General features: G+C 43.1%; 2 protein-coding genes across 5 annotated transcripts; both read left to right on the forward strand.

Moving 5' to 3' along the window:
- Positions 1-151: 151 nt before the first annotated feature.
- LOC311116844 (lysosomal thioesterase PPT2-A-like) lies at positions 152-8,118 on the forward strand (the record flags this gene model as incomplete). The annotated part of the gene is made up of 8 exons (XM_084157456.1): positions 152-301; positions 1,409-1,562; positions 1,654-1,749; positions 5,293-5,400; positions 5,548-5,631; positions 7,564-7,648; positions 7,812-7,866; positions 7,975-8,118. 8 exons carry the CDS (start codon positions 152-154, stop codon positions 8,116-8,118), a joined length of 876 nt encoding a protein of 291 aa, XP_084013582.1.
- A 918-nt stretch (positions 8,119-9,036) lies between these two features.
- LOC311119134 (uncharacterized protein) lies at positions 9,037-24,513 on the forward strand. 4 transcript variants are annotated; one of them, XM_084157716.1, is made up of 12 exons: positions 9,037-9,110; positions 10,170-10,388; positions 10,462-11,465; positions 11,841-11,993; positions 13,707-13,784; positions 15,970-16,086; positions 16,288-16,434; positions 16,659-16,826; positions 21,045-21,236; positions 21,502-21,693; positions 23,209-23,268; positions 23,400-24,513. In XM_084157716.1, exons 2-11 carry the CDS (start codon positions 10,217-10,219, stop codon positions 23,239-23,241), a joined length of 2,256 nt encoding a protein of 751 aa, XP_084013842.1. In that variant the 5' UTR covers positions 9,037-9,110; positions 10,170-10,216; the 3' UTR covers positions 23,242-23,268; positions 23,400-24,513. The 4 variants fall into 4 exon arrangements, with proteins under 4 accessions (XP_084013842.1, XP_084013839.1, XP_084013840.1 ...); XM_084157713.1 differs by lacking the exon at positions 23,209-23,268; XM_084157714.1 differs by lacking the exons at positions 9,037-9,110; positions 23,209-23,268 and adding an exon at positions 9,350-9,416.
- The last annotated feature ends 507 nt before the right edge of the window (positions 24,514-25,020 follow it).

The raw sequence follows: 25,020 nt of genomic DNA on the forward strand, positions 1-25,020 counted from the left end.
ACAGATGTGTAATAATGAAAGTAGGTAAACATAGTAAACTGGAACTTAAATGTTCGTTTCAATTTGAATTTATGCTAGGGTGATGAAACCAATTGTTCTCCCCTGCACGCTGAAGGAATCAAACTTTTATTTCTCGGTGGTTTAATTGAAAATGAGAGCATCGTTGGACATCAATGTACTTCTGCTGCTCTTATGTGGAGTTAACCTGGCGGACACGCTTGGGTACAAACCTGTCATCATTGTTCACGGCCTCTTTGACGGCCCTAAACAATTCCTTATGATGAGTCGTTTGATACAAGAGGTACGTTTCAAAATGCAGAGAGCCCAAGCCTCTACAACACACGTTGAACCGTAATTATATACTTATTAAACAGAAAAGAAAACAACTATGATGTAATTTGAGACTGATTAGATCATTGAGATGTATGTGGGGGGAAAAAAGAAATTGAGCGTACTTTAAACAGTCTATGAGTGATAAAATATAGTTTTTGGGCCACCAAAATGTTTTACACGTAGTAACTCATAAAGAAGGCAAAAAAGTATCCATGGAAACAGTTTCACATGAAGTGAGAATGTTATAAGATCCTGTTTTAGTGCACCTGTGATACAAATGTATATCATACATAACATTCTATTCCTCTAAAAACCTGTGGCCATTGTCCTGTTAAACATTCTCCAGAGAGAAAAAAGCAGATGTTCAAGTCATCCATCCATCATTTCCCCAATACCAAGAGAAAACACAACGTTTTCAGCCTATAATATTGGCCCATCATATCATTATACTTAAGCAATAAGGCCCGAGAGGGTGTGGTATATGGCCAATATACCATGGCTAAGGGCTGTTCTTATGAATGACACAATGTGGAGTGCCTGGATACAGCCCTTTGCCATGATATATTGGCAATATACCACAAACACCCGAGGTGCCTTATTGTTATTATAAACTGGTTACCAACATAATTGGAGCAATACAAATAGATGTTTTTTCATACCCGTGGTATATGGTCTGATATACCACGTCTTTTAGCCAATCAGCATTCAGGGCTCGAACCACCCAGTTTATAATGTATATTATAATATGATAAGATATAAAAACAAAGAGAGTCACACACTCCGTATGTATAACCTCCCAGTAATTTATTGGGTAAAGAAGGCGCAGTGATGCTGAAACTTTGGTGTTTTTTTACCCAATAAATTACTGGGAGGTTCTACATATGGAGTGTGCGACTCTCTTTGTTTTTATAGCTTACAGTTTATTCCCTGTTAGTCAGCACTTCTACACTAAATATTTGTATCTGGGTGTGCGCCAGCTCATACTTTTTATTAGAATAATATGATAGGATAACATGTTTCAGGTACATAGTTTTTCTTGTATTTTGCAATATAAGCTGATGTATTCTTTTGACAGGCCCATCCAGGTACCAACGTGTCAGTGATAGATCTGTATGATAACATGGCCAGCCTGAAGCCACTGTGGGTGCAGGTGCAGGGCTTCAAAAAGGCGCTCTATCCAATCATGCAGGAGGCAGAGAACGGCGTCCATCTTATCTGCTTCTCACAAGGTCTCTCTTTCTCTGTTATTTTGCATTTTTGGTACAAGACATAGATATATAGCTCTGTCCACTTAATGTTGTCTTCCCCTGCTTCTCCTAGGTGGTCTGATATGTCGAGGACTTCTTTCTACACTTCCTGACCATAATGTCCAGTCCTTCATCTCCCTCTCATCACCACAAGCTGGCCAGTATGGAGGTCAGTGATGGTCACTTTCTTCTCGGAAGTCATATTTGATCAGGCAAGGCCTGCGTATAGGTCTTGTTTTTATTATTTTCCCCAACAAATTCTAACACAATGAAGTTTTGCTTTTTGTCATACAACAAAGCCTCATTTTTTCTATCAATATCTCACATTTCAAATAAAAAGTGAAACTTTGCAAGCTGTGTGTAAACTCAGCTACACATCTGATGCCTGCTGGACTGTTCCTTTACACGGTACCCCATCCTGTTTATCTGTCTAGCCTCAGCCCAAACTTTCATCGCCATTACCAGTTGTTGTCTTAGCCCTCTCGAATAACACCTATGATTGCGTTATGCCTCTCTCCCATGTCAATATGCCTAGCCTATTGCTGTTTGGGTTAGTTCTTATTGTACTATTTCACTGTAGAGCCCCCAGTCCCGCTCAACCTGCCTCAGATAGCTCCTTTGTCCCACCCCCCATACACGCGGAGACCGGCTCAATCGGTACCTCCAGTGATGCTATCTCTTTCATTGTTACCCAATGCTTAGGTGTACCTCCACTGTACTCATATCCTTCCATATCCTTGCCTGTACATAATGCCCTGAATCTATTCTACAACGCCCGGAAATCTGCCCCTTTTATTCTCTGTACCCAACGCACTAGAAGACCAGTTCTTAAAGCCTTTAGCCGTATCCTTATTCTATTCCTCCTCTGTTCCTCTGTTACATTACATTTTACATTTTAGTCATTTAGCAGACGCTCTTATCCAGAGCGACTTACAGTTAGTGCATACATTTCTTCTTCCTCTGGTGATGTAAAGGTAAACCCAGGCCATGTAGCCCCCAGTATCACTCCTACTCCCCAGGCACTATCAATTGTTGACTTCTGTAACCGTAAAAGCCTTGGTTTCTTGCATGTTAACATCAGAAGCCTCCTCCCCAAGTTTGAGTTATTCACTGCATTAGCACACTCTGCCAACCCTGATGTTCTAGCAGTGTCTGAATCCTGGCTTAGGAAGACCACCAAAAATTCAGAAATGTCCATCCCGAACTACAACATTTTCCATCTAGATAGAACTGTCAAAGGGGGCGGAGTTGCAATCTACTGTAGAGATAGCCTTCAGAGCTCTATCATACTATCCAGGTCTGTGCCCAAACAGTTTGAGCTTCTACTTCAAAAAATCCACCTGTCCAGAAATAAGTCTCTCACTGTTGCCGCTTGCTCCTCAGCCCCCAGTTGTGCCCTGGACACCATATGTGAATTGCTTGCCCCCCATCTATCCTCAGAGTTCGTACTGCTTGGTGACCTAAACTGGGATATGCTAAACACCCCGGCCGTCCTACAATCTAAACTAGATGCCCTCAATCACACACAAATTATCAAGGAACCTACCAGGTACAACCCTAAATCCGTAAACATGGGCACCCTCATAGATATCATCCTGACTAATTTACCCTCTAAATACACCTCTGCTGTCTTCAACCAGGATCTCAGCGATCACTGCCTCATTGCCTGCGTCCGTAATGGGTCTGCGGTCAAATTACCACCCCTCATCACTGTCAAACGCTCCCTAAAACACTTCAGCGAGTAGGCCTTTCTAATTGACCTGGCCCGGGTATCCTGGATGGATATTGACCTCATTCCGTCAGTAGAGGATGCCTGGATGATCTTCAAAAGTGCTCTCCTCTCCATCTTAAATAAGCATGCCCCATTCAAAAAAGTCAGAATTAAGAACAGATATAGCCCCTGGTTCACCCCAGACTTGACTGCCCTTGACCAGCACAAAAACATCCTGTGGCGTACTGCATTAGCATCGAACAGCCCCTGCGATATGCAACTTTTCAGGGAAGTCAGGAACCAATATACACAATCAGTTAGGAAAGCAAAGTCTAGCTTTTTCAAACAGAAATTTGCATCCTGTAGCACTAACTCCAAAAAGTTTTGGGACACTGTAAAGTCCATGGAGAATAAGAGTACCTCCTCCCAGCTGCCCACTGCACTGAGGCTAGGAAACACTGTCACCACCGATAAATCTATGATAATCGAGAATTTCAATAAGCATTTTGCTACGGCTGGCCATGCTTTCCACCTGGCTACCCCTACCCCGGCCACCAGCTCTGCACCCTCCGCTGCAACTTGCCCATGCCCCCCCCACTTCTCCTTCACCCAAATTCAGATAGCTGATGTCCTGAAAGAGCTGCAAAATCTGGACCCCTACAAATCAGCTGGGCTAGACAATCTGGACCCTTTCTTTCTAAAATTAGCAGCCGAAATGGTCACAACCCCTATTACTAGCCTGTTCAACCTCTCTTTCGTATCGTCTGAAATCCCCAGAGATTGGAAAGCTGCCACGGTCATCCCCCTCTTCAAAGGGGGTGACACTCTAGATCCAAACTGTTACGGACCTATATCCATCCTGCCCTGCCTTCCGAAAGTATTTGAAAGCCAAGTTAACAAACAGATCACCAACCATTTCAAATCCCACCGTACCTTCTCCGCTATGCAATCTGGTTTCCGAGCTGGTCATGGGTGCACCTCAGCCACGCTCAAGGTCCTAAATGATATAATAACCGCGATCGATAAAAGACAGTACTGTGCAGCCGTCTTCATCGACCTGGCCAAGGCTTTTGACTCTGTCAATCACCGCATTCTTATTGGCAGACTAAATAGCCTTGGTTTCTCAAATGACTGCCTCGCCAGGTTCACCAACTACTTCTCAGATAGAGTTCAATGTGTCAAATCGGAGGGCCTGTTGTCTGGACCTCTGGCTGTCTCTATGGGGGTGCCACAGGGTTCAATTCTCGGGCCGACTCTATTCTCTGTGTATATCAATGATGTCGCTCTTGCTGCTGGTGACTCTCAGATCCACCTCTACGCAGACGACACCATTTTGTATACATCTGGCCCTTCATTGCACACTGTGTTAACAAACCTCCAAACGAGCTTCAATGCCATACAACACTCCTTCCATGGCCTCCAACTGCTCTTAAACACTAGTAAAACTAAATGCATGCTCTTCAATCGTACGCTGCTTGCATCCGCCTGCCCGACTAGAATCACTACTCTCGGCGGGTCTGACTTAGAATATGTGGACAACTACAAATACCTAGGTGTCTGGTTAGACCGTAAACTCTCCTTCCAGACTCACATTAAGCATCTCCAATCCAATGTTAAATCTAGAATCGGCTTCCTATTTCGCAACCAAGCCTCCTTCACTCATGCTGCTAAACATGCCCTCGTAAAACGTAATACTAAATTGTAATTATTTTGCACTATGGCCTATTTATTGCCTCACCTCCATAACTTACTACATTTGCACACACTGTATATAGTTTTTCTATTGAGTTATTGACTGTATGCTTTGTTTATTCCATATGTAACTCTGTGTTGTTGTTGTTTTTATCGCACTGCTTTGCTTTATCTTGGCCAGGTCGCAGTTGTAAATGAGAACTTGTTCTCAACTGGCTTACCTGGTTAAATAAAGGTTAAATAAAAAATTAAATATGTTCCACACACCACACACATTTTACTAGCCTTTTCCTTGTGCTTCTTCCACAGACACAGAAATTCTGAAATGGGTTTTTCCTCACTATCTAAAGGCCAGTCTTTTTCACGTGTGTTACTCTTTAGTAGGACAGAAATGGTCCATCTGCAACTTCTGGAATGGTAAGAGAGAATTGGGTTGTTAAAGGGGAACTTCAGTGTCAAACAAATAGAGAACCAGAACATTTGTTTGTAGATGTGTGTCTGAGTACAGTAAAGAGGCTTATGACTGTTCCTTTGTGCTTGCACCAAAATGTTTTGTCCTACCAGACCCACACCAAAGAGAACGCTTCCTGAAGAGCAGCAATTATCTGGCCCTTCTGAATGGAGAGAGACCACACAGTGAAATGACAGGTACTGAAATTCATTCCTATTGCAGATATCTCAGCATCCAAAACTGAAAACCTAGATTAGATTAGTCATCATTGACTGATAAGGGCCAGACAAAATCTCCAGCAAAGTTCCTTACTTCTCCTTTCACACTGCGTTGTCTGCATAATGAACAAAACTATACATTTTGTAGCAATAGGCCTATTTAGTTTGGCTTCCATTTATTTCTCAATATACACTGCTCTAAAAAATAAAGGGAACACTTAAACAACACAATGTAACTCCAAGTCAATCACACTTCTGTGAAATCAAACTGTCCATTTAGGAAGCAACACTGATTGACAATACATTTCACATGCTGTTGTGCAAATGGAATAGACAACAGGTGGAAATTATAGGCAAATAGCAAGACACCCCCAATAAAGAAGTGGTTCTGCAGGTGGTGACCACAGACCACTTCTCAGTTCCTATGCTTCCTGGCTGATGTTTTGGTCGCTTTTGAATGCTGGCGGTGCTTTCACTCTAGTGGTAGCATGAGACGGAGTCTACAACCCACACAAGTGGCTCAGGTAGTGCAGCTCATCCAGGATGGCACATCAATGCGAGCTGTGGCAAGAAGGTTTGCTGTGTCTGTCAGCGTAGTGTCCAGAGCATGGAGGTGCTACCAGGAGACAGGCCAGTACATCAGGAGACGTGGAGGAGGCCGTAGGAGGGCAACAACCCAGCAGCAGGACTTTTACCTCCGCCTTTGTGCAAGGAGGAGCAGGAGGAGCACTGCCAGAGCCCTGCAAAATGACCTCCAGCAGGGCACAAATGTGCATGTGTCTGCTCAAACGGTCAGAAACAGACTCCATGAGGGTGGTATGAGTGCCCGACGTCCACAGGTGGGGGTTGTGCTTACAGCCCAACACCGTGCAGGACGTTTGGCATTTGCCAGAGAACACCAAGATTGGCAAATTCGCCACTGGCGCCCTGTGCTCTTCACAGATGAAAGCAGGTTCACACTGAGCACATGTGACAGACGTGACAGAGTCTGGAGACGCCGTGGAGAACGTTCTGCTGCCTGCAACATCCTCCAGCATGACCGGTTTGGCGGTGGGTCAGTCATGGTGTGGGGTGGCATTTCTTTTCGGGGGCCGTACAGCCCTCCATGTGCTCGCCAGAGGTAGCCTGACTGCCATTAGGTACCGAGATGAGATCCTCAGACCCCTTGTGAGACCATATGCTGGTGCGGTTGGCCCTGGGTTCCTCCTAATGCAAGACAATGCTAGACCTCATGTGGCTGGAGTGTGTCAGCAGTTCCTGCAAGAGGAAGGCATTGATGCTGTGGACTGGCCCGCCCGTTCCCCAGACCTGAATCCAATTGAGCACATCTGGGACATCATGTCTCGCTCCATCCACCAACGCCACGTTGCACCACAGACTGTCCAGGAGTTGGTGGATGCTTTAGTCCAGGTCTGGGAGGAGATCCCTCAGGAGACCATCTGCCACCTCATCAGGAGCATGCCCAGGCGTTGTAGGGAGGTCATACAGGCACGTGGAGGCCACACACACTACTTAGCCTCATTTTGACTTGTTTTAAGGACATTACATCAAAGTTGGATCAGCCTGTAGTGTGGTTTTCCACTTTAATTTTGAGGGTGACTCCAAATCCAGACCACCATGGGTTGATACATTTGATTTCCATTGATAATTTTTGTGTGATTTTGTTGTCAGCACATTCAACTATGTAAAGAAAAAAGTATTTAATAAGATTATTTCATTCATTCAGATCTAGGATGTGTTGTTTAAGTGTTCCCTTTATTTTTTTGAGCAGTGTATATTTGATAAAACTGCAGATTCAGTCTGGCCCTACTGACACTGTTGGCCTAAGTCGTTTTAAATTCGATAAAATGTGGAGAGACATAGTTACTCTCAATCTCAGAACAAATAAATGTATCTCTCTCTAATCATCAGAGTGGAGGAAGAACTTCCTGCGAATCAACAAGCTGGTGTTGATTGGAGGACCAGATGATGGAGTGATTACACCATGGGAGTCCAGGTATCCATGGTCACCATCACTGCCATTATTTTACACTAAATTAATTGCCCTGTTGTATATCCTGCATTCTTACAAACACGTTGGTTTAATCTCTGAGACGTGAGCTGGACACTAGTGACACTCTATACCTATTGGACTAACCATGTCTGTTCTCTCCAATCAGTCACTTTGGATTTTATGACATTAACGAAACCATTGTTGAGATGAAGAACCAGGAAGTAAGTTACTTTAATGGTACCATCTACCATCATTGATAATGTTCCTAATGTTCATGTCATAATGTAATGGGGTAACTATGTGCTTCTCTGTCTCTCTCATTTGAATAGTGGTACGTTAGGGATTCGTTTGGGCTGAAGACACTGCATGCTCGGGGAGACCTGGCTGTGTATGTGCTCTCAGGAGTGAAACACAGCTATTGGCATTCTAATGAGACGGTGTTCAGAGGCTACATAGAGGAGTGGCTGACATGAACACGCGCCCACACACACATTCACGCTGAATATCATGTTCATAGAAACAGCCATAAAAGGTTATGCAAGTTGTCTTTGATTGACATATCATAGTTGTATGTCATGCCTATTTTATATTTTTATACAGTATTGTTTGTCTGTGATTATGAAACATCGAAATCAAGTGTTTTTTTGTAAAGTATTAGGAAATACACACCGAATTTTCCTGAATTTCACATGATGTGTTCTTGCACAATGCTTTCACTCTTCTCCTGGTGAATCAGACTTGTTTCTCTCTTGGAATAAATCTGTGTGATTGATGATAGTGTATAATCTTTATATTTGACTGAATCTTCAAAATGATTACCAAACATTGGAGTACAATCACCCAAGCATGCACATTTCCTAGTTCCATGGATTACCATGCTATATTCTGGGAATGATTGCCATCAGAATCAAATGTAACCTATAATGTTGCATAAACTTCAATTACATTTACATTTTAGTCATTTAGCAGACGCTCTTATCCAGAGCGATTTACAGGAGCAATTAGGGTTAAGTGCCTTGCTCAAGGGCACATTGACAGATTTTTCACCTAGTTGGCTCGGGGATTAGAACCAGCGATTATTCGGTTACTGGCGAAACGCTCTTAACCACTAAACTACCTGCCGCCCAATTACATTCCATTGTAGCTATTAGTTGAGGGAGGAGCTCTGGCACTGTACATTACCAATGAAAAGTGTGTAGACCTATGAAAATAATCCAATGGACTGCTGACATACGGCCATTTACTTCTCAGAACGGGTGTAATCATTAGTCCAAACAGAGATTTTCTATTTGACTAATTCAGGTAGGTCCCTCCCCGTTTCGTTCCGTTTACGAAATGTTTTGCAACAGAATCGGCGTAATGAATACACCCCAGGTATGACCAATGACGTCAGCAAGGTAGCGCACACTCACAGCTCCTTTCCGGTGTAGGCTACTGCAGTGCGCTCGAGTTCCTGGTTGATATTGTAAGAAACTTTTTAAAGAAATAGTGTTTCTCATTTTTTATTATGTGGTCATTGGTGAAGTCGTTTAATGTTTTTAGAAAATGTTGATGGGACTCGGTTAACTTCACCGAGGACGCCACCGGGATTAAAAGTTTGTGTTCAAGATTTACCAACTTTATCGGGTTCAGAGCGCGAAACCAGATTTAACTTCTAGAGACAGATAAGCCACACTCATCCAAACTCTTTATGCATGCAGATGGTCTAAAAGTGGAGATAAAGAAAACAAATGTGTGATTTTGGCAAACTCCAAAGGACGAAATTAATTTGGTAAAGTCACTGCTTAACTTGATTCAGACAGTGAACACGTAGCCTAGAATTTTCGTGGTTACGGACTCCGCGTTGTCGGAATGGAACTTATTTACACACCGCTGCTGCTTAAAATAGGACTGCATAGACAGGTCAATGGTCTTGGTTATAGGTTGTGTACCGCGGCCAACAGAAAGAAACGTAGTTTACACCAGCAGCTGTCGTCTTTCGAAATTGTAGAGGAATAGACCGCAGGCTATTATAAAGTTCATAATGATAGGTACAAGCGAGCAGTGAGACGGATGGCGGAGAGACCGTGAAAGTTGGCGAGACTTGTTTTTTGCTTTGACAGTTTGCGAAATGTACTGTCAGCGTGGCTCAAGGTCGACGTGTAGGCGGCTGTTTGTTGCTACTGTAAACACTCTCAGATGTGTGCAAAAAGAGCCATCGCACTGACAAAAACATCCGCACTATAATATTAAAGCGTACTGACAGGCAAAGCAGTGAGAGCCGATAATAACTGAATTAGGCTAAACAGCCAAGGATAATCTTTTTTGTATTTTTTTGTATAAGTGGGCCAAAAGTGAAGCCAGCTTTTGAAAATCCAGTTCTGACTTGGAAAAACTCATTTGAATGTCACTGCCAGCAAGTGCAATTATACAGAATTGAATTCTAAGATTAGATATCCAACCATTCTCAACATCATGATCAAAACGTCTAGAATACATTTAGTTAAGGCTGCAGCTTAGAATCTTTTCTGCTTTATTCCAACAGAATATTGAAGAACATCGGGGGGGGATTTTCTAGCCCTTCTGTCTACTATGTCCTCCAGAGGCAAAGGCGAGGGGTGTCGGGTGTGTGGGGGTGACCTGCAGGGTAACCAACGGCGATGGCTCTTTGGGGGTCAGAACAAAAAAGATGGTCAGCCTCAGACCCCATCAGACTCACTGGGCAGAGGAAGTCTCTCCAGGTCTTCTCAGAGCAGCCCCTGGGGTGAGTTGTGTGTGCACTTCTGTGCGTGTATGCACGTGTGTGTGTTCTAATGTTTTCCTTTCCCCCTTTGCAGGTAGCACCATGTCCCTTGGCTCCACAACGTCTCTCCCGTCCCTGTCCTCACCCGCTAAAGCAATGGATCTTCTCTCTGTACTGACACACATACTAGGCCAGTCCGTACCACGGGGCAGTGGGCGGGGGGAGTTCTTGTGTGGCAAATGCGTTTCAGTTCTAGAGCGGGTTTTCAAGTTTGACTCTGTCATTTCCAGAGTGAGGGTCTTATCCTCTGAGAGGCTTCAGAAGTTGACCCAGGAGAGGGACAAGGTCAGGCAGTGGGTACGCAGCGCTTACCGCCAGCGACACCCTCAGGATTTCAGGATGAGGAGCAGCACTAGTGAGGAGGATGGGGATGGAATGGGAGACAAAGATGGCTACATGGAAATGTTGAAGGAGAACATGGCCCTGTCAGAGTATGAGTGCTGGTCTGAGAAATGGGACGCATGTCCATACTTCAGCAGAACGGGGAAAAGATGCTCAAAGGGGAAAAATTGTGAGGGATGTGATTCTTTGAGGGTGTCCGACTCCGCTTATGAGTCAGTTTGTGGGGTTCCTCGCCGCCTACCCTTCCAACCCTTTTCCCCCTTGGCCCTATCACGGGACAAGTCACAGAGCATGCCCCTTCATTGGTCGAGAGTGCCGTCGCTCAGCTCTAGCCCAGCGTCATTGGCTGGATCCACTCTCTCCTTACGAGGGTCCTCTCGCACTGAGTCCATCCAATCGCTGGACTCGTTGGGTTGCCGTGATCCATTAGATTTTCCAGATGATTTGTCACTCCTGGTCCTCAGAGAGTTGAAAGGTATTGAAGGAAAGCCTGTCAGTTCACCATCAGGGAGTAAGATTCCCGTTTTGGGAAAGAGGGAAGGGCGATATTTAGGAGAGGTAGGTGAGACATCCTCCCCTGAGGTAACAAGGGTGCTGAATTTTGGAGAGCGGGAGAATGGAGGAGTGGAAGTCGATGGAGAGACCAATGATGTTCTGACTGAATTGAGGGATGAGTTTATTCCACTACACAGAGAGGTAAGATTTCTCTTACATTCAATCAAAATCCAGCATGCCAAAAACCGAGAGGAAGTGATTATGAGTAGGGCCAGGAGTTTTTCCTGACAACATTTTGGGTTCCATTGCCTATACATCAGCCCTTTCCCTGGTCAGGAAAATATCTCTGCCCTAAATGAGGATTTTCCGACAGGTTGCCTTGCCTGTGGTCTGTGGATCACTCCGTCTATCACTGAGTGTAAATATTGACTTAGTTGTCTGTAATATGTCATCTAGGATCTAAAATGTCTGTAGCCAGTGCAAAGGTCCAACTCTGAATATTCTCCTACTTATGAATACAGGAATTCAACAGAATTGAATGTGACAACAAAATGCCATTTTCTTATTTATTTTCAGAGCACTACAGGTCGAGTGCGCCTTGCAGTCAGGCAGTTGCGAGGACAGCTTGATCAAGCTATGGCACGCATCAAGACCCTAGAAACTGAGCTTGAACACGGGACCAAAACGAAACCAGATACTAATGTCAATGGACCAGAGGATTGGCTAAAGGTAAGCACTGAGTAGTTTATTGATTGGATACTCCACATGTTTCCCCCTTGTATTTAGACACTTTATTAAGACACAAATTAAGCCTAGTCATGGACTAAAAAGCATTCTCAATGGAGATTCTCCAATTAAATAGTTTTTTTTTGTTGTGTGCTAGTTGTGTGCTCAACCAAATGATCATGACACTTCAATTCTGCTCACGAATGTAACGTTTTTTTCATTTTCAATTGAGTTACTATAAATACTATGGACTGGTTAACCAGACACAGCTGGACGAGGCTGTGTCTGGAAAACCAGTCATGGTAACTGACTGATGACATTTTCTACAAGATAAACAGGTATATCTGTTTATCTACAAGATAAACAGGTTAAAAAAAAAATGTAAATGTATAGGCCTAGTCAGCCGGTGCACAGCAATATAATGGCCTGAACATAGTGTTCCTAACATGCTTCCTCTGCATGTACTTGCGCGCGCACCCTCACACGTCTACAGAATCATATGGATAGCAATGTCTTTAAGCCATGCTTGTGTTGACTAAGCACAAATAAAGCATTATGCAAGGAATGATGGGTGTGTTAGTTTGTTTGGTCTCTGGATGAGGGAGTGTCCTCTTTCCTAAATGCAGGTGCACTCATATAACCACACACACACACACACACACACACCTCTCCCTGGAATCTCCCCCAAATAGAGGAGTTTGCCCTGCAGCTCAGGATTGCTTTTCATAAAGAGATCATTAACATGCTTCTCAGCTGCTGAGTGGCGTCTCTTAACCTTTATCTTCTTACGGTAGACTCATGTTATCCAACCCTGCACCTACCTATGGTTATAGCATGTCTAGGCCTCACCCCCAGCTGTTAAGGCATCTTACCTAATCTGATTCTCATTTCATGAGATTCACGTCTGTAGTTCAGGTCTGGCTTGAGTTCTAGTTTTTTTGATATTTTAGGAAGCCCTATTAGCAAGTTCAGTCTGGGAATGGGAGCTGTAAATCCATGAAGAACTTTGACGATTAAGAGCCCCACAGCCAGCTCTACACAATAAAATATTTTAATTTGCCTGGAATCTGGCATTAGCTCCACCCAATCCTAGAAAAGTTCAAATAAGTCAATAATTGCGATTAAGTATTTGTGTGCTCTGTGTGAGGTCTTACAGTATATCAGGCTTTTGTGGTGGGGAACTTTCACACTTGGCACTTACAGTATAAGCCTATAAACTGCCCTGCATGTTCAAAGTTTATTACAAGTATACAAACTGATTGCCTGCATTCTTTGAAAGCATAAACTGTAACATAGTGGCATATCACCCACAAGACACTGGCTTCAAAATGGAGAGGTCTGCTGCTCTAGCCTGGTCCCAGATCTGTTTGTGCTGTCTTGGCAACGCCTATGGCAGGGTTCTTCAATTCCGGTCCTGGAGGGCCGAAACACTTCTGTTTTTTATTTCTACCTGGTAGTTAATTGCACTCACCTGGTGTCCCAGGTCTGAATTAGCCCCTGATTAGAAGGAGAGGATGAAAAACAAAGGTGTTTCGGCCCTCCAGGACCGGAATTGAAGAACCCTGGCCTATGGTCATTGTCAAGAGTTTGAAAGACAACACAAACCGATGTATGACCAGGCTAATCTGCTCTTCTATCACTGCAGCAATGCTAGTCCTGTGTTGACTTAATTCCTTAAGCTAAGTGCTGTGTATGGTGTGATTATGGCTTTTTCAGTTGCCACAGAAGGACGGGGGAAACTTTCTACTGCAGAGTTTGGGGCATTCGCTGCACAGCAGAGACCGAGTTATACAGGTGAGTGATTCATAGTGATTCTATGAGAGGAGACAGTGTAGTCATGCTGAAAACACAGGGATCCACTACACTCAGAAATGAGACACTGGCTGAACTAGTGGAATGTTACCATCAAAACATGGACACACCACGCTCTTAAACTCCCAGACCTAACTTATGATATAGTGGTATTAGCAGATAGGAATCCATCACAAAAGCCAAACAAAACTGCTTTATCTCTACTGAAGATTGTATGGGTGAGCAAACTTTCTCAGCTTAACATACTGACAGTTAGACAAATAGATATATGAAATTGGTTTAATATACAGTATCAGTCAAAAGTTTTGACACACCTACTCATTCCAGGGTTTTTCTTTATTTGTACTATTTTCTACATTGTAGAATAATAGTGAAGATATCAAAACTATGAAATAACACATGGAATCATGTAGTAACCAAGAAAGTGTTAAACAAATCAAAATATATTTTCTATTTGAGATTCTTCAAGTAGACACCCTTTGTGTTGACTAAGCACAAATAAAGCATTATGCAAGGAATGATGGGTGTGTTAGTTTGTTTGGTCTCTGGATGAGGGAGTGTCCTCTTTCCTAAATGCAGGTGCACTCATATAACCACCACACACACACACGCCACCCTTTGCCTTGATGACCGCTTTGAACACTTTTGGCATTCTCTCAACCAGCTTCATGAGGTAGTCACCTGGAATGCATTTAAATTAACAGGTGTGCCTTCTTAAAAGTTAATTTGTGGAATTTCTTTCCTTCTTAATGCGTTTGAGCCAATCAGTTGTGTTGTGATTAGGTAGGGGGGTATACAGAAGATATCCCTATTTGGTAAAAGACCAAGTCCATATTATGGCAAGAAAAGCTCAAATAAGCAAAGAGAAACGACAGTCCATCATTACCTTAAGGTCAGTCAATATGGAAAATTTCAAGAACTTTGAACGTTTCTTCAAGAGCAGTCGCAAAAACCATCAAGCGCTATGATGACACTGGCTCTCATGAGGACCGCCACAGCAATGGAAGACCCAGAGTTACATCTGCTGCAGGGGATAAGTTCATTAGCGTTACCAGCCTCAGAAATTGCAGCCCAAATAAATGCTTCACAGAGTTCAAGTAACAGACATCTCAACATCAACTGTTCAGAGGGGACTGTGTGAATCAGGCATTGATGGTCGAATTGCTTCAAAGAAACCACTACTAAAGGACACCAATAAGAAGAAGAGACCTGCTTGGGCCAAGAAACATGAGCAATGGACATCAGACCGGTGGAAATGTTTCCTTTGGTCTGGAGTCCAAATTGGAGATTTTTAGTCCAACCGCCGTGTCTTTGTGAGACGCGGTGTGGGTGAACGGATGATCTCCGCATGTGTAGTTCCCACCATAAAGCATGGAGGAGGAGGTGTTATGGTATGGGGGTACTTTGCTGGTGACACTGTCTGTGATTTATTTAGAATTCAAGGCTCACTTAACCAGCATGGCTTCTACAGTGATACGCCATCCCATCTGGTTTGGGCTTAGTAGGACTATCATTTGTTTTTCAACAGGATAATGACCCAACACACCTCCAGGCTGTGTAAGGGCTATTTTACCAAGAAGGAGAGTGATGGAGTGCTGCATCAGATGACCTGGCCTCCACAATCACTTTTTTGTTTACTACATGACTCCATGTGTTTTTCATAGTTTAGATGTCTTCGCTATTATTCTACAATGTAAAAAATAAAGAAAAACCCTTGAATGAGTAGGTGTGTCCAAACTTTAGACTGGTAGTGTATATGTATGTTTTTATAGTCACATTTATTGGTCGCGTACACAGTTTAGCAGATGTTATAGCGGATGCAGCGAAATGCTTATGTTACTAGCTCCTAACAGTGCAGAAAAATGTTAAACAGGTTCACAAATAATCCATTTAAAAACAAAGAAAAACAAGAAATAAAGAAATGTCGGTTACAAATCCAATTATCAACACACATAGCACTGTAATAGTAATCCAACAGTGAGTGTTTGGGGCAAACACTGTTTTCTTAACGATCATTGTCTCAATATTTATCATTAAGACATTGTTTTAAATGCAGTTTTTCTATTCTGGTGTAATTTTTTCATACATCAAGTCCTTTTCTGAAGTCATGTGTTTTTGTGTTATTCTATGATCAGACATGAATTTCCTGTATCCCTGTCTGCCTCAGGAGTGCATGGGTCTGATCAGGAAGATGTGTATGGAGGTGGGGACAGGGACAGACGTGGCTGACCGACTGACACAGGCACTCACTGACAATCTGAAACAAACTCTCTCCGACAATAAGGTGAGGGCGAAGATTGATCCCATTTGATTATGATTTGAATAAGCTATTGGTTTATAAAAAAATAACTTGTGCAGACTGTCAAGGCATGGACAATAAAATGTGTGAATTTGTCATTTTTTTACTATGACATTACTATTTTGAGATAGAACATTTCTGTTCAATGTTATTTTGCTGATGTCTTATGTTCTACTTCTTCTTTAGCAAGCCCTGGAGACTCTGCGCTCTGAGATGAGTGAGAAGAAGAGGATGGAGAGCGAGCTGGAGGCACTGAAGAAGGCTGGGAGAGACCGGGAGAGAGACCTCTACACACTCAACACTGTGCTCCAATGTAACCAGGACATCATCAATGTGAGTCTGAAGTTGAACTCACACACGTGATTGCTGTGCTACCAGTGTATTGCAGTTCCTGTAGAACAAGTACACACACACACCCTCACACTTTTTCACTTAGATGTATTCACTCATATTCATTAACAAATGTGACATTGTACTGCATACCCTATATAAAGTCACTCAGTCAAAGGTGTTACAAGTTTCACACATAAGAGCCCTGTTTTCCTTCTAAAACCCAGGAGCTGAGAGTGGAGCTGGTTGAGAAGGAGCGAGTGCAGCGGGAGGTGCAGAAGGAGAGGGAAGTGTGGCGACAGCGGGACCAGGCCCTCACAGCAGTGCTAGAGGAGAAAGAGTCACTTCTCCTCTGCCTGAAGGAGGCGCTAGAGAGCTCTCAGAAAGACATGCAGGTGAGGGCATTACCTAAACATACAGTATCTCCATAGGTTGAATTAAATTAGGAGTGCTGTGGGAGTGCTGTAGGATTTAGATCAGGACTCTTATTCTGAGACACTTTGTGAATACAGACCCAGATGTCTTCAAAGATAGTGTTTTGAGTAATTTGAATATCTATTCGTTTGACCATTCCTGATCTAAACAGAATTGGGGACAGGTATGTCCCTTTTTCCAGTGTGCCCACAATTGTTTGTGTCAGGTTCAGTAACCAGTGCTGCATGCACTGACCGCTGTTATTCAAGTTAAAGGTACCTACATGTCGATTGTCTCACCCATGTGGAAGCTAGGTCAATTGCAACAATACTTAGGCTGAATATAAACAACTCTTTCCCACTCCCATGCATTCCGTTTCCCTGCAATACGGTGGAGAGGTTAGTGCTGTTCGACATCTAAGGATCCCGGATAGCATAGACCATGGTGGAGACTATTTTATTTTCAGTTTCGTCCACCAACTTCAAACAGCCGTAGATATTTCACTGCGATTTAGATCGTACAATGATTCTCTACACTATTCAGTGCATGTTTACTCACATAAACTGAAATAGTTCAAAGAGTGTAGAATTTTAGCAACCAGGAAATGACAGAACGATTTCTACGTTGGCAGCTTGCCCCAGTCTGCCATTATTCCTTGTACTCGAGGAGGAGATGACCATGCCTTTTAGTGATGCTGATCTAAGAGAGGGGGGGGGTGCAGTTTTCTAGAGCTGGGCGATATGGACAAAAATCCATATCGCGATAAAGAAAGATATATAAACTCAGCAAAAAAAGAAACGTCCCCTTTTCAGGACCATGTCTTTCAAAGATAATTAGTAAAAATCCAACTAACTTCAGAGATCTTCATTATAAAGGGTTTAAACACTGTTTCCCATGCTTGTTCAATGAACCATAAACAATTAATGAACATGCCCCTGTGGACAGTCGTTAAGACACTAACAGCTTACAGACGGTAGGCAATTAGGGTCACAGTTATGAAAACTTAGGACACTAAAGAGGCCTTTCTACTGACTCTGAAAAACACCAAAAGAAAGATGCCCAGGGTCCCTGCTCATCTGCGTGAACATGCCTTAGGCATGCTGCAAGGAGGCATGAGGACTGCAGATGTGGCCATGGCAATAAATTGCAATGTCCATACTGTGGGACGCCTAAGACAGCGCTACAGGGAGACGGGATGGACAGCTGATCGTCCTCGCAGTGGCAGTCCACGTGTAACAACACCTGCACAGGATCAGTACATCCGAACATCACACCTGCGGGACAGGTACAGGATGGCAAGAACAACTGCCCGAGTTACCCCAGGAACGTACAATCCCTCCATCAGTGCTCAGACTGTCCGCAATAGGCTGAGAGAGGCTGGACTGAGGGCTTGTAGGCCTGTTGTAAGGCAGGTCCTCACCAGACATCACCGGCAACAACGTCGCCTATGGGCACAAACCCACCGTCGCTGGACCAGACAGGACTGGCAAAAAGTGCTTTTCATTGAAGAGTCGCGGTTTTGTCTCACCAGGGGTGATGGTCGGATTCGCATTTATCGTCGAAGGAATGAGCGTTACACTGAGGCCTGTACTCTGGAGCGGGAGCGATTTGGAGGTGGAGGGTCCGTCATGGTCTGGGGCAGTGTGTCACAGCATCATCGGACTGAGCTTGTTGTCATTGCAGGCAATGTCAACGCTGTGCATTACAGGGAAGACATCCTCCTCCCTCATGTGGTACCCTTCCTGCAGGCTCATCCTGACATGACCCTCCAGCATGACAATGCCACCAGCCATACTGCTCGTTCTGTGTGTGATTTCCTGCAAAACAGGAATATCAGTGTTCTGCCATGGCCAGCGAAGAGCCCAGATCTCAATCCCATTGAGCACGTCTGGGACCTGTTGGATCGGAGGGTGACGGCTAGCACCATTCCCCACAGAAATGTCTGGGAACTTGCAGGTGCCTTGGTGGAAGAGTGGGGTAACATCTCACAGCAAGAACTGGCAAATCTGGTGCAGCCCATGAGGAGGAGATGCACTGCAGTACTTAATGCAGCTGGTGGCCACACCAGATACTGACTGTAACTTTTGATTTTGACCCCCCCCTTTGTTCAGGGACACATTATTCCATTTCTGTTAGTCACATGTCTGTGGAACGTGTTCAGTTTATGTCTTAGTTGTTGAATCTTATGTTCATACAAATATTTACACATGTTAAGTTTGCTGAAAATAAATGCAGTTGACAGTGAGAGGACGTTTCTTTTTTTGCTGAGTTGATGTGATAACGATAAATCGGCTATAAATACTTTTTTGGGTAGGTGCTAGAGCTGGGCGATTATGGGCAAAAAGTCACATTGTGATGAATATAACTAATTTGCTTGATAACAATAAATAGATTACAATGCAATGTTCCCTCTAAATTGCGCGCGTGTGCAGCCGCGCACCTCCTCCAGGACTGCCGCGCAGAATAAATACCATGCCGCGCAGAGACGCAAGAGATTGAACTTCACGGAGTTCACCCAATTAGTTTGCACTATATAGATAAATGTTTTTTCTGTGATCGAATCAACATTATTTCAGCCCCTTTTCAATACAACAAACAAAAACAAATCTAATTTTGCAAGATTGACTCTGTGATTTTGTTGTAGGCAGAGCCAGAGCGCAATGGAGTAGAATTCTATTGGCGGGTGTAGCCCACCAGCGGTCTTGAGCTTTTCAGTTCAGATCAGACCGCAGAGCTGCGCGTCTACACATTTGTTGATATTCTTTGCTAGTTAACAAGTTAGTAGCCCAGTTATAGATAAATATAGGTCAGCAATGGGGAGTTACTGCTTCCTACAAGAGCACAAAACGTGTAGGTTACATTTCAAGCTGTCTTGGTAAAAAGCTTATGTCTTAAAGGGACAGTGTTGTATTTGAGACAGGCTTGAATATGTAAATAAGCCAATAGAGGGGTAGCCTACATTGTCTAAATCTCTGTATGGTAATAGTAATTCATTGTATTTTGTAAAGTGGTTTCTTTCATCATACAACACAATAAAATGCAATTTACAGTCACCTGTTTGGTCCATGTTACAGACCAAGTAAAAAATTGTGAATTAATGTCAAGCATTTCATAATGTAAAAACGTGTTTAAAGTCTCATGCAACGTAGGCCTGCATTGAACACAACATATAGGCTACTGTAGGCTATATCATGGAAATCATAAGCTATTTCCATGTGAAAATGTTATGGGATTTGCACCATTTTTGTTGGTAGGCCTACATTATGCTGAAATAGCCACAATAGCCTATTGGCTACTGTCAAACTGTAAGGGTACAGCCTCAGTGTTCACTGTAGACGCGCGCCGGAAGTTGCACAGAATTCTCACAACACTCAAGTTTCCGCTCACAAGACCAAAAATGTCCTCATTGTCCCCAAAAAATAGAGGGAACATTGCTACAACAATAAAACATTGTTTTAATGGACAGTTACTTTACATTAGATGCAGGGCTCAAGACACATTTTTCCAGTGCCATGTAAGTCAACTGAGATGGTAGCCTAATATTTCTCTAACATATCCAGGGAATGCATGATTGATATTTTGATGTGCAACCTGTCAAAATAGGATCCAGAATGATCAGATGTATTTTTGGCTCTGTGCGTATAGATAAAATATTCCAGAAATGTTCTCTATTTCAAACGTCAAATTTCTTTATCGTTCCATTTCTCCTTGCACACAGTAGGGGGAGGGAGGGAGTGAGAGTGGCTCACTCACACAGCAGCCGACAGCACAACAGGCAGATACTTTTAAAGCAGGAATCAACATAATGCATAGGCTATTACTGTTGACCAAATAATAGTTTTAGAACAATCTAGAGGAATGTTGTATAGCAAAATCATAGAATATTAACGACGTACGCAAAATGCTTCGGTAGGAGGAAGGCAATGTCGGTGTCGGTCATTTTCGCTTTATCGTCCCAGCTCTACAGTTTTCCCATCTTGACTACAGAAACCGGTCTGGCTTTTGTTTGCATTTTAGAATGCGATTTTGTATTGGGCCAAAATATTTTGGGGTGAAAGAATATGGTGAAACACTATCATTCCACTATTACTGCAGATATATTATGGATGTTTCTGAAATTACAATGCAAAAATTCTACATGTAGCTCTTTTGGCTTCAGGGAGACTTTCCTCCTCATAACTTGTTTTCTTTTCCCCCAGGCACTGTCAGACTCTGTGATTAGCCAGGGGGTGTCAGGAGGCGGGGCTGAGGGGGCTCTGGCCTCTCAGCTGAAGGAGAAGGAGAGCCTGGTGAGAGCCTGGCTACAGGACAGAGAGGAGCACAGCGCCACCATGTGCCGGGAGGTCTCCAAGCTCACCACCGCCCTGCAGGACTATCAGGGCATGGTGCAGGTGAGCGCAAGTGAGGATGAGAAAGTGGATGCTTTCACCAATCCCTGTCTTTCATATCAGTGAAGAAGAAGACAGTTAAGACTGTTAAGATACTCCTTCTTTATACTGAGATGTGCCGTGATTACATACGGTCAGTCTTCCATTGTCTTTTACACATTTCAGGTCATCTTCAGTGAGTTATCTGAATTACCAAGCCTATAATATAGTTTGGTAATTAGAACCCATGCCTTTCCTCTCTTCTAATCTTTCCCACTGCCTTCTCAAGGAGCAACAGCAGAATCATAGTCAGACGGTGTCTTCACTGTCAGAGCAACTCAACGACACACGCAACAACCTGAGGGAGAGGGGGAAGGAGAACAAGGAGGCACAGCGAGCCTGGCGGAGCGAAAAGGAGGAAAAAGAGAGGGAGGAGAGGAAATTGAGGAAGAGCCTGGAGAAGAGAGACCAACTCATTGAGGTATGTCCGTACATGAGCGAGGTACAGTGGGGAGAACAAGTATTTGATACACTGCCAAATTTGCAGGTTTTCCTACTTACAAAGCATGTAGAGGTCTGTAATTTTTATCATAGGTACACTTCAACTGTGAGAGACGGAATCTAAAACAAAAATCCAGAAAATCACATTGTATGATTTTTAAGTAATTCATTTGCATTTTATTGCATGACATAAGTATTTGATCACCTACCACCCAGTAAGAATTCCGGCTCTCACAGACCTGTTAGTTTTTCTTTAAGAAGCCCTCTTGTTCTCCACTCATTACCTGTATTAACTGCACCTGTTTGAACTCGTTACCTGTATAAAAGATACCTGTCCACACACTCAATCAAACAGACTCCAACCTCTCCACAATGGCCAAGACCAGAGAGCTATGTAAGGATATCAGGGATAAAATTGTAGACCTGCACAAGGCTGGGATGGGCAACAGGACAATAGGCAAGCAGCTTGGTGAGAAGGCAACAACTGTTGGCGCAATTATTAGAAAATGGAAAAAGTTCAAGATGACGGTCAATCATCCTCGGTCTGGGGCTCCATGCAAGATCTCACCTCGTGGGGCATCAATGATCATGAGGAAGGTGAGGGATCAGCCCAGAACTACACGGCAGTACCTGGTCAATGACCTGAAGAGAGCTGGGACCACAGTCTCAAAGAAAACCATTAGTAACACACTACGCCGTCATGGATTAAAATCCTGCAGCGCACGCAAGGTCCCCCTGCTCAAGCCAGCGCAAGTCCAGACCCGTCTGAAGTTTGCCAATGACCATCTGGATGATCCAGAGGAGGAATGGGAGAAGGTCATGTGGTCTGATGAGACAAAGAAATAGCTTTTTGGTCTAAACTCCACTCGCCGTGTTTGGAGGAAGAAGAAGGATGAGTACAACCCCAAGAACACCATCCCAACTGTGAAGCATGGAGATGGAAACATCATTCTTTGGGGATGCTTTTCTGCAAAGGGGACAGGACGACTACACCGTGTTGAGGGGAGGATGGATGGGGCCATGTATTGCGAGATCTTGGCCAACAACCTCCTTCCCTCAGTAAGAGCATTGAAGATGGGTCGTGGCTGGGTCTTCCAGCATGACAACGATCCGAAACACACAGCCAGGGCAACTAAGGAGTGGCTCCGTAAGAAGCATCTCAAGGTCCTGGAGTGGCCTAGCCAGTCTCCAGACCTGAACCCAATAGAAAATCTTTGGAGGGAGCTGAAAGTCTGTATTGCCCAGCGACAGCCCCGAAACCTGAAGGATCTGGAGAAGGTCTGTATGGAGGAGTGGGCCAAAATCCCTGCTGCAGTGTGTGCAAACCTGGTCAAGACCTACAGGAAACGTATGATCTCTGTAATTGCAAACAAAGGTTTCTGTACCAAATATTAAGTTCTGCTTTTCTGATGTATCAAATACTTATGTCATGCAATAAAATGCAAATTAATTACTTAAAAATCATACAATGTGATTTTCTGGATTTTTGTTTTAGATTCCGTCTCTCACAGTTGAAGTGTACCTATGATAAAAATGACAGACCTCTACATGCTTTGTAAGTAGGAAAACCTGCAAAATCGGCAGTGTATCAAATACTTGTTCTCCCCACTGTATGTCCATACATGACCTTTAGAAAAACACTAAAGATCGGACCAAATTAACTCTGAATATTTTGATTTTTTTTAGCAAGTTCTCCTGGATTCTGAGGAACGGGATCATCTACTCAAAGAACTTCAACAGAACCTGCTGAACAAATTTGAACCCATGACTGCTGTCAAACACACACTATGAAAGAGACAAACAAGATGGTGAGAGAGCAAAAAACGTAGAACCATGAAGGTACAATGCACATTTATATAGATGAGCTGCATGAACCAGCACTTTCTTGCACCACAGGTAGTTTACTTCTAATTACAATTATATGTAGGCCTATTGAAAAGGTTGTGTTAATGCGCATTTGCACTAGTTGCATCTTGTCTTGGCAGGCAAGCCTTGGTTTTTGTTAAAACATTTTTGTCCTTTACAAAACTCCTGACTGGATATTTGTCAATATTGATAATGTTTTTGCTCCATTTTGGCATCCTTCATATTTGTATATTAATATTTCAATCATGTTAAAATGACTGATTTAATTGATGAAGTATGCTAGTAGTTAATCAATGTCTGACATGAATTTTGAATTTGCTTAAATGGTACTCTGTCAATGAAATGTATCAATACAGACAGTTCAATCAAATAATTTCATTGACTGAGAGTACCATTTATGCAAATTCAAAATACACTTTGGTCCAAGTCAGACATTGATTAACTACTAGCATGAGACATGGGGAAATGTAGATTGTATGATGAGATTTGTTAATTTATCCTTAAGGGCATCGTGTAGTGCAGCCTTCTTGATAAGTGCAAATATCAGAAGGGTGATTATTATTGTGTTGAATTTGGATAGTTTGAGGTTGCAGTTTCCCAAAAGCTTTCTTTATTGGTGTCCTACTGTAAATGATGTATGTTTTTTCCAGTGTCTGTTGTCCAAATGTGCCTTTTTCTGTTCACACTGCCATATTCTTTACACATTAGCAACATGATACTGCTTGGCACTGTGATTGTCATAAAGGGGTTTACATTTTTGACCCCCAAAAATGTATTTATACTTTTTTTTTTTTTTTTTTTTTGGGGGGGGGGGGTAATTTTACTACAGAATGGTTTGATACATTTATTCTTGCCTGTCTTTTGGGGATTTGCTGCCATGTTTTCATTTTTAAGTCTGAGATTGAGAAATAAACCTCACTATATGATCACAATATTTAATGTAGTCTGTTTTCATTGCATGCATTTTGCTGCCTATGTCGTGGATGATCAAAGGGACTTTCATGACCCGTGGGTGTCTCATTTGCTCTGTACTTCACACTTGGAATATGATCCCCAGTAAACGGTTATGGCTAGGATGGATCCAACATTTGTCAGAATGTACTTTTCGTAGCAGGTGTCGGAGAACTTACGCAGCAGGTTAGGATAATTAACGTGGCAGGTTATGAGAATTAGGTTAAGGTTAGGAAAAGGGTTAGGATTAGCAAAAAACTACTTTTGACGTAAATCTTACAAAAGCTGGATACCATCTAGACATGACCCCAGTAAACCCCAATGCTGACTGACCTTATCCATCCTCTATTGTCCAATCACACGCAGGACTATGGTTTCTGGTTACTTAGGAACTGTTGTTTTGGAAATGATACTTCAACACTAGTTTATTTGGCCCTCGGGGGTTGAGGTGAACTTTGCGTAATTTAGTAGCCTAAATTAATTAAATGTA

The sequence above is a fragment of the Coregonus lavaretus genome (assembly GCF_964263955.1).
Source record: "Coregonus lavaretus genome assembly, chromosome: 3".
Lineage (NCBI taxonomy): Eukaryota > Metazoa > Chordata > Actinopteri > Salmoniformes > Salmonidae > Coregonus > Coregonus lavaretus.